Source organism: Pagrus pagrus (genome assembly GCF_965226575.1).
Source record: "Pagrus pagrus genome assembly, chromosome: 6".
Classification (NCBI taxonomy): Eukaryota; Metazoa; Chordata; class Actinopteri; order Spariformes; family Sparidae; genus Pagrus; species Pagrus pagrus.
Genome location: NC_140190.1, coordinates 22706740 through 22717286, shown reverse-complemented (window position 1 = coordinate 22717286; position 10547 = coordinate 22706740). Strand labels below are relative to the sequence as shown.

General features: G+C 38.9%; 1 protein-coding gene across 1 annotated transcript; it reads right to left on the bottom strand.

Moving 5' to 3' along the window:
* Positions 1–289: 289 nt before the first annotated feature.
* On the bottom strand, positions 290–3954 carry pdcb (phosducin b). The gene is made up of 4 exons (XM_084354693.1): positions 3895–3954; positions 2466–2527; positions 1583–1731; positions 290–1289 (listed from the first exon to the last, which is right to left on the bottom strand). Exons 2-4 carry the CDS (start codon positions 2509–2511, stop codon positions 774–776), a joined length of 711 nt encoding a protein of 236 aa, XP_084210819.1. The 5' UTR covers positions 2512–2527; positions 3895–3954; the 3' UTR covers positions 290–773.
* Between the last annotated feature and the right edge of the window lie 6593 nt (positions 3955–10547).

Sequence of the window (10547 nt, the reverse complement as noted above, 5' to 3'; positions counted from 1 at the left end):
ACGCTTTCCTTTTTGTGTATTCCCATGACTTTCTCCTGCTTTCACAATCAAAAATACACAGACATGGATGGTGACGGTGAAATGTCAGAGGCATGTGGATGTTTTTTCCAGACACAGCATGCACCTCCCACCTCACTGGCTTAAGAAGCTACAGGGGTAAGTAACGGAAGAAATGGTTACGTGTAAATGTTTCCACATCCAGAGCCTCTTAAATCCTCTGAGTTTCTGTTCTGTTTATCTCTTTAAAGTTTTTTTATTTTGGCAAGAAAACACAGAGACCTCATGGATATGTGTTTAAATATTGTATCACATTAAAGGATGTCACATGTACAAACCCTGGATTTATGAATAACTTCATAACTATAACTAGTGTACAGATCACACTAATCAAATGCTAAAAAAAAGATTTAAATTATTACATTTTTACAACATACAGCATGTAATATTTCCTATCATTACAAAATAAAACAATGCAATTATTTTAATTTACAGTAAGCTGGTTTTGGCTTTTGTTTGTGGTGGGGGTGAAAGGATTTGTGATTTATAAATAAATAAGCATTGTATCTCCTCACCTTACTTTAACCAACAATCAAATCTGAGAGCACCCATGTCTGGGACATTGAGGTTTCTTCAGCTGGTGGATGTAACATTTCTCCTTTAGACAACATTCCTCAAATACTAGTGAGCTAGTGGAGACGTAATGGTTTGTCTATTTGCCACAGCCTTGTCTTTCATAGGTCTTTATACAGCTTCCCTTCTTCCTCGGCAGCTTGTTATTCTACATCATTTTCTTCCTCGTCTTCCGCACCAGGCATCTCTTTCTCTGGCAGCACGCCATAGCTGTTGAGGAAAGCCTCCACATCAGTGGCGAAGAACTCCTCGTTTAGGTGCTGCGTGCAGGCCAGGAAGTTCCCTAGCAGCTCTCCGGCCTTGTACACCAGCAGTGTAGGCAAAACCTCATCTGAGAAGCGCTCAGCGGCACCGGATGAGACCGCATCGATCCTGCAGAACTTTACGGTGGGATACTCAGTGGCAAGGCAGTCCAGGCAGTTGTTGAGCTCCTCACAACCTTTGACCCCGATCTTGTAGATGTGGACAACCACCACTGTGCTGTAATGCTCCTTCTCGATGACTTCCAGGAAGGCCTCTCCGCTGTCCAGGTCATGCACACCTTCAAACTTGGGCCCGAAGCTGAGTTTGTCATGCATCTCCTGCATGCACCGCTTTCGGTATTTCTTTAGACATCCCTCATCCTCCTCCTTGAGAAGTTCATACTCTTGGACACTCATCTGAAAAATGACATTAAAACAATATCATTACAGTTTGCCATTTCTAATGGTTATAAGAGTGATTCAGTCATCATTAAGATGACAATATTTTTAAATAATTCCAAGAAACTCTCATAAGACTTCCTTTAGTTGCACGAATACTAGTCCTACACTGGCGATCCATCTCAAAACATCACATTTCATTCACGATATAGCTGTTTCATAATGCTCAGTGCCTAGAAATCTCAATCAAAGCACAGTGTCTGCTGCCTATCACAGAAAAACTCTGCCATCTTTGCTGTTGCCAGTGTTACCTTGCGGTTAAGGTTTGCTCTTGAGTCATCTTTCGGCTTGCTCGGGGATGACATTTGTCTCAGCAGTTCCTTCTTTGCAGGAGGCAAGTTATCCTGGTCCATACTCTCCAACTTAAACCTCCTCCAGTCATTGATGACTCCTTTTGGACCTTTGGAGAAGACAAATAGCATTTTTTTTCAGTTAATGAGGCTTTAACTATCAAACTATGCTCAAACATCTAGTAAGCCAGTATAAAGGCAGACAGAGGCATGCGAAGTGCTTTACAACACTTGTCACATTCACCCATTCACACATACATTCATACACTGATGGCAGAGGCTGGCACGCAAGGTGCCGACCTGCTCATCAGGAGCAATTTCGGGGTTCAGTATCGCGTTCGAGGATACTTGGACATGCAGCAAAGGGAAGCGGGAATTGAATCAGCGACCTTCTGATTACTGGACGACCCATTCTACCTCCTGAGCCACAGCCGTCCCCAAATAATCAATGATATGAATATAAATATACATATGGATGATTTAAAGCTTAGTGACTAGGCAGCTATGAATCATTGGAAGGCATTGTCTCCCGTTTTAATTTGGGGATTAAAGCTTCATCCCAACCCTCCTAGAAGCACACTAATTGCACCACTGTTGCATAAGAAAAAGAAGATTAGAGCGTCAGTTAAACTGCCAAATCTTCACAGATCTGTAACCTACTTTACTCTGGTCGTTCTGCCGTCTGTTTAGAGCCAACTGACATGCGATCAATCTTTTTTTTCTACTTGTAAAGCAAACAATATTAATGGCAATGACTAGACATTAGATCGATGAGGCAAAGGGACAAACCACCAGGTTGTCAAAAAGCTCAGTTGCAATGTTTGAAAACAATGCTTCGACTCACCTGTGTGGGTTGCGGTCTCTTCCAAGTCAATCACTCTGTCAGACATTTTTCTGGTTAGCTCCCTGAAAGACAACAAAATGACAGTCAGACTGGTAAATGTAAAAGAGGTCATTCATGTTATGTGGTTACGGTATGCTTTCGATGCTTAAAGTAGCAACAGAAAACTTTCACCCCCTCGGGCACCGCTGTTGTAAAGACAACTGGATTGTTTCTGTTTTCCTCAAAGTCACAAGCAACAACAACACAGGAAAAACGATGATCGTGAGGTTTATAGGGAACCAATGAAAATGCAGATGGTTTCATTATTCTATATCTATTACATTGTGCAATCAACATTTACTTCATAATGATACGTTGAAGCAGAACGCTTGTCTATTTCAATAATAATGTTACTTCTGTAAGGTGTTCATGGTCTGTGAAACTGGTTTGTTCTCAACTTTAAAGCTACAGATTTAAAATCTTTGCACTGTGACGGATCTACTGGATGCAAAGTTAGTCTCATGATACTTAATTTAATTAATGCAGTCTAAGAGGATTACTCAACTGCAACAGATCTCTCTCCTGCTCACTGTTGTTTTAAGATGGAGCAGATGGGATAGGCAACTGAAACTAACATGAAACCTTAAAGATAAAAACAAAAGTGTACACGAACAATGTGTGCAGTTCAATTGTGGATGTAGTTTTTTAATACATTTTATGAATATTTATATATTAAGAAAATTAACAAATGTTATTCTTTTAGGTTTCATATTATATTCTTTGTTATCATTTGTGCATAAAGTGTCATTGGTCAATGCATTTTCAGTAGAAGTTATCCTGTGGTCACTCTTCTCTCACTGCTTTGTAATGTCTGTGGTGTCATTAGAGTGTGTGACGCAAGCAGATCCAGTATCTCCTGGCCTATGTCCACTGTTTCAATTAGTGTAGTCTTCCCTCCTGCGTGCAGTCAGGGTGCTGACCTGGGCTGATGATCTTTGCGGCCACCTCCCTGACCCCCAAATCCACAAATGGAGATTTGCAGTGATTAGTTCTAGCATGAGCAAATGAAGTCTTGGGTAAATGTTCTGTATGTGTGTGTGAGCAGGACACAAGACAATAAACTGTTGTAAACAGCTGACTTTCAATTTGACACAGACCCATGACTTAGTTCAGTTTCAGAAGAAAAGATCGTTTGTTCATGATTTACATTAAAACAAGAAGGAAATTACTAAAGACCCTCTCTATATGATACCTAATGTTCTAACGTACTGAAAGTGGCTAATTATATGCGTGAAAAATCCCAAATGACCGACAAAGTCAGTGTCAAATGTATGTAAAAACATACAGACCAAATAATTCAAAATTAAACTGCCCATTTTCAAACATTTATACTCAAAGTTTCATCTCATTTCACTCCACTATCTTCAAAAAACAAGAGAGTGTTTCTTACCTCCCACGTCACAGTGAAGTCCTCCCTTTGATTCAGTAGGTAAACCTTGCACTGGTCCTGCACTCGATCACTTCACTGAGCTATCTGTTGCTGGACAGTGTGTGTTTTTGTGTGCATGCACGTGTCTTTGCCAGCCAATGAGCTTGGTCTAATGGAGATTTCAAAAAAGACCCTATAGAACAGAAATAGAGCATAGATCCTAAGAGGATTTCACCTCAGGAATTAGAAGCCGAGCCACTTGATGACGGCCCAATGAAGGCAGGGAGAGGGATAGAGAGAAAGATAAAGGGAGAGAGAGAACAAAACACTTATTCATAACTTTAGAAAGTTAAAATAAGAGCCTCTTCTTCTCAGGAGCAGTACACAACAGTTACTGTGTTGTATTTCACTCCTGTAAACAGCACATCAAGAGTTAACTATATCCCTGAGATGAACTCTCAAATAAAAGGATCTTGTCTGGAATTCAAAGTTCTGCAAGGCATCTGGAGCTTCACACGAAAAGGAGCACATGATGGGAATCTTTTAAAGCACAAAACACCTCTAGCTAAGGGTGGGGAATGTTTAGTGATGCTTTATCATGTGCTTCTCCATTATTTTCAACACAAACATCACACTGTAGTCTCTCTCTCATTCCTTTTTTAACTGTGAGTTTCCTTTTATAAATACCCACAAGTAGCTTTAAATTTAGCAGACATTTATTTTTATGTTCACAAAGATGTATGAATGTTTAAGTGAGTATAAAAACAGATTAAAGATGGAAAATCCGAGCATCCGTACATCTTTTCACAGCTTTCACAAATATCTACAGCAAACAAGATTCTTTATGGTGAGGCATTGAAGTTCTTCAGATCATGGAAGAATTAATGGTTGACCACCAGGTCAAATCAAAAATGTGTAATTCTTCTAGTTTTGGAACAAAATGTCCTCATCTTGTAAGCATTCCTGCTTGTTCGTGGTAGAAGAAGAGTGGAGATTTTACATAGGTAGAACTATAAAACTGCAATGTAAAAAAAACCTAAAAGTCTTGCATTCAACATCTTACTCAGGTTTAAGTGGGCTACAATAGTAGTCTCAGCAGAAAAAGTGCTCAGTCTCAAAGGTCAAATCACTTATGATACAAAATGCCCCTTTCAGAGTGTCATCAATACATAATTGGAGTATTACTATTGATATATTATGTAACTTTTTTACAACAACAGCTTCAAAATCATTTTAATGGTACAGTGACTTAATAGGGTGAATGTTGTCTCTGTCACAGCCACTCCTCCCCCCACCACTTTTTTCTACACTGTGTAACGTCAGTGAGAGGGTAGATCACAGTGTTACATACATGTTTACTGCAAGACACAAGTTTTCAACACCTAACATTGTTATGATGTAATGAGTTTTGTTTGTAGTTAGCACCTACATTTCGTCTGACAAGTTGTGACAGACCTGCAATTTGTATTTACAACAGTGGTGTTGCAATTTCTACACAATGCTTTAATGTTGACAGGATGGGTAGTTTAATATATCACCATGCATATTTTGTAAACTGATCATGTTTTCTCACCTACACAAGGTGTCATGTCTCGACACATGTTTTGGAGTGGCTGACTTTGTCCCCATTGATTTATTAAAAGCTCTTCACATATATTTTATATAATTTCCATGGATCAGATATTTTGTCAAAGAAATTTGTAAACTGCGATTTTGTTGTTCTGTTCTGCACATGCGACATCTGTTCTGGGGAGGGATCCATCTTCTGGGGCTCTTCCTGAGGTTTGTTCCATCTTTTTTCTCCTGTTTTTTTTTCAATATGGCAAGTTTCTTTCATTCTGGTATGAAATTAAGGCAAAATTTTAACGTGGAAACTAATATATACAGTAGTGTACTAACACTAAACAGGACCTGCAACACATGCAGGAAAACTGTGACTGTTACTATAAAATGTTGATCTGTCAAGTAACTGTCAAATAAATGTAATAAATATATAAATAGAATAGCAAAAGGTACACTAATTCCCTCTGAAATTTAGTGAAAGATAATGCAACATAAAATGGAGATAAGTAAAAAGATTGACATGAAGTACAATTGGTAAATATAATAGTATAAAAAAAGCAACCCATTATTCTCATCACTTCAATCACCCACAAAGGTTTGTATTATTTAGATTATATAAAAGGTCTCAGAGACAGCGTCCCTGTTTTATTATGCTCATGGAAGATGGTCTAACGGAGTGACTGCATAGTTTTATATTTTCCTGTCAGCAGCTATTGACAGTGTGTATTCTTAGGTTTCACCTTAGACCAACATGCAGAGAATACATTTCAGGTGATATATCTCCACAAGCTTCAATGTAAAAAAACAAAGCCCTCAGTCGCTCTGAATACTTTGACTTCAGCTGAATGCTGCTGAATGGAAAGAAAATAGGAAGGTAAATGCTCTCGGCACCCACATGATATTTTTGGGGACGGCTCAGGTAACAGTGTTTGACTTCTGTCCTCTGGTGTCCTTTGTGTCTGTGTCCTGCATTTATTGGCTTAAAGGATTACTGGGCGTTTTTATTCAGGCATACGCAGGATGCATGTCAGGTGGGGTTTATAGCTATTTTCAGTCCCTCAGTCAGCATATAGTTTTCTTAAAATGGAATTTAGCAGAGTATTAAGCACGTTCTGTTCTAAAAATGTCAGCTTAGACTCCAGTATTAGCTTCGCTTTCTATCTATCTGTATCTTTCCATGTATCTCTGACAAACAACAATTCAAAGTCAGTAAATAGTCAACAAACAAAAAAGGCAACAAAAAAAACTGTATATATCTCTTGATATATCAGGGATGACTTACAATTAAAACAGAATTGTCAAAATAAATAACAACAAAACAACATGTGAGCTTCAGACTGTTAAAAAAAGAATACAATAGCAGGCCGAAACAATCAAATTACCATTAAACCATTAAAAGGGCCACATGCAAGGATTTATTAAGATGAACTGGTTACTGGTGCATTATAATCCAACACATGGACATGTATAGGCAGATACACATATAGAAAACATAAAATTCATCCCATTACCGGATTTAAGTCTTAAGTAAAATACTTTTTCTCTCCTCTAACTGTGGCTAAATATGCACATATTGTATGTGATTTATTTATAATAGTGGAAATAGACTTAATGTAGTACAATGACATTTTCAAACAGCAAAGACCTGATACTGTCCTGCAGTATGTACAGGCTACATCAAAAATACATTAAGGCCCAGGGCAGTCTCTCTGAGAAGAAACATTACTTGAAGGGAAATTGGAGTCTTTTATGGAAAAAGCCATTTTTAGTGTCGCTATGGGTACAGATGATTGCGTATTTGACCCAATTCAGAGTCACTGTGTTACGTAACCGTGAATCATTGGATCACTTCTCTTAGCTGGATAACAGGGTGACACTAAGTCAGATCTTTTACACCTTCTTGTAAAAGCTAGAGGGCAGCCTTATGCTTTCATAGAACCTCAAATAATTATTTTATAATTTGATTTTTAAGTTAATGGTCTTTTACACAAGGAGCTTAGACAGTTAAAATACTGGACACTGATCAATAATTAACAAAAAATGTTTCCTGTGTGTTATAAATCTTTGCATTTACACCTGGGAACAAATGGCCCAGAAAACCTGGTGGGCTTACATGAAACCTCCACCTAAACAATTTTAAAATATCACTAAGTTATAGAAAACACATCATTAACATACAGAAAATATAAATATATATGTCAAGAAATAGTTAAAAGAGAAAAGCAGGATTGAATTTACTATGATCTCCTCAGTTGTACCTCGTGCTGCAGAAGATTTAACATGTCATGTTTATTGAGTCAAACATGAAGAGGATCTAAAGTTAAAAGAAGAGAAATGTTGACCTCCCAGACCTTCTACTTCTTCATTTCTTTATGAGTCAGTATGTCTCTGTTTGGTTTATAAATATGCTTTCACGTCTACCAGCATGTCCCCTCTAGGCAGAGGTTGGAGAGTATGGTGACAGCAAACGTGTAAAACCAAACTAAAAAGCACACAGTATTTAAACCTAAAAATACTTGTGGCCAGTTGGAACAATAAGTAGATATACGGGCCAGGAGACTTACAGTGAATGTCTGTGAATGTGTGCCAGCTTGCTTTTACCTTATAAGTAGAAGCACAGCTTTTCTTATATGAACCATACACTCCATGACGTCTGGGGGCACATAGCACCTCATTTCTCAAAACCTGCAATTGCAACCAGTCATTGTTCACCATACATCCACACTGAGGTTGATGAGTGTTGCTTTTGTTAAAAGCTCTTAGTCACACGGATCAGAATATAAATCTCGAGCATGTATGAGAAACTGTGTTTTTAATAGATCGTCAGTGATTCTCTCCCACATGTTTGGCATAGGCGAGTTCTTTTTGTCTCGTTTTCTTCAGGTGACTCAGTCACATGTGCATACCATAGAAGAAGCTGAAGGTGTTGGGAGCAGCTAAACCAGGTGAAGGCTTTACCCGAGGCTATTAATCATTGACTTAGTATGCAAACAAGAGGAAATCCCATCTAAGGTAAGGTGGCCGGTTGTACATACCAATCTTATCACAGACACAGGATACAATGGCACCCTTGTTCTTGTCGGATGACGTCCATCATGTCGGATTAATATAGATGTATTTCAGACAGGTTCTTTTTTAAACACTTGTCATGCATTGATGTCAAATTAAGAATGCTGATGACAAAAAAGGAAACCACTGTCATCTCTTATTACAACAAGTAGCCCGATTATTTTGGCGTCGACTCCTGACGAACACGTTCGTTACGATTTAGATGTAATCTCTTTGTTTGATCCTCCCACATCATCACCTTTCCAGAATCAAATGTTAGATGAGTTACAGCCTGGTCCTCTGGTCTGTAAGAAGGAAACATTTAGCATTCTGTAATTTTCCTCTGGCCCGGCTCTAAGATGTGGTTTTGCTTTTGACATTTTACTCCCATGAGCAGGAATTGAGTCTTCCAATATTATGACAGCAGTGGGCTATTACAGTGTTATGAGAGGATGTCTGAAAGTCCAGCCTTGCTTTATTTGAGGCCCACGGTCAACACAATTCTTTCTGACTCAGGAGTTTTCACTTCCAGTTCAGTGAGGCAGACGACAACGACTTCCCGCCATTTCTCACATCCAGAGGCTTTGTTTTCCCGTCACAGATGAAACCATGTAAAGACCAACACACTCTGAAGCCACGAAGAGCTACTATTCACACATTTGAACTTAAACCAAACATTTCCAAACTACACTCAATGTGTGCAGCCAGGTGTTCACGTGTGAAAGTGCCAAGTTCTCCGCCTCTGCAAATTTTTCTCTCCACATTCTTTCTTTACGACTGCGGTACACTCATTTCTCTGGTATATTCAATTAATCTATTACAGTAAGTTTCGCCAGTGGCACTAGCCCCCTCCTTTCTTTTCCTCCCGGCAGGCTCTGGCAAGAGAGTGGAGACGCCATACCAAAGATCTCTGTTGAATAGAAACAAATATTTGGTTTAAACTTAATGATATTGCATCACAGAGCGATTAACATTTACATTTAGAAAATTGAAAAATCTCTTTTTTTGTGATAATTCTTAAATTAAATAAATGGGCTGTATACAAGTGGATAGAGCTCCCAGGTCTGAAAAGTGACACCAGTGCAGAAGAGCTTCAAACCTGCATTCTTCCTAATGACCAACAGGAGGCGACTGCATTGGCTGCAAGAAGAAGTCCGATTATATGTAAGGTTATAAGAAAATGACCCTACTTTTTACTTATCTCAATCATCAGTTCCCTAAAGAGTTTATGGTTTCAATCGCTAGTTTCAAGTCTTCTTCAATGCAGCATGATTTTCATTTAGTAAATGATGCTCCTGTTTAGAGTAAAATAGACAAGAAAGTAGCGTATGCTTTAGGTCGTGGCTATCTTCTGATTGACAAGTCACCACCACAGCACATTCTCTGTCAGATCCAGTAAGGATATCCTCTCCATCTCCACCTTCTCGTCCAAATATGGCCACTTCTGTCTGCATAAAAACATGATGTGACGGCCATAAGAGAGGAGGAGGATTCAAAACATTAGCCCACAAACTAATGGGTGATATTACACTTGTTAAGTATGTGGAAAAGTTAAACCAAAACTATCTGAATGGCTGTTTCAACAGAATGTAAAGAAATGAAAGTTTTGACTCTTGTTGCAGAGATACCTTCTCAAGTTAGCATGCCAACCAGCTAGCCCCGAGCCACTTTCTACCTCAAATGTGACAGTCCGATGGTAAACAGCATCGACACTCCACCGGTGGTCCGAGCTTCCAATGTGGGCATAGTCAGCTTGTAGGAGCACTACCTGCACGGCTAAGTGAGCTAACTAGTTAATGGCAGCTACAGTTAGTAGCAGTTAGCAGTTACTCTGGTGATATCCTCCCCCTATTTGTTCTGAGTATTAATTCGACACATGGCTAATTTACACATTTTGCACCTTAAACCACTACAGGCATGTGAAAAAAAGCCTAACCAAAAAAAAGCTTTAAAGCTCTGATGAACTGGTTGAACCCAACACTTACATACCTTACCTCTGCCTTCACTTCCAGTAAACGTACAGTGAATGCCCAAAGCATCAAGTGCATGCTCACTCTAGCATG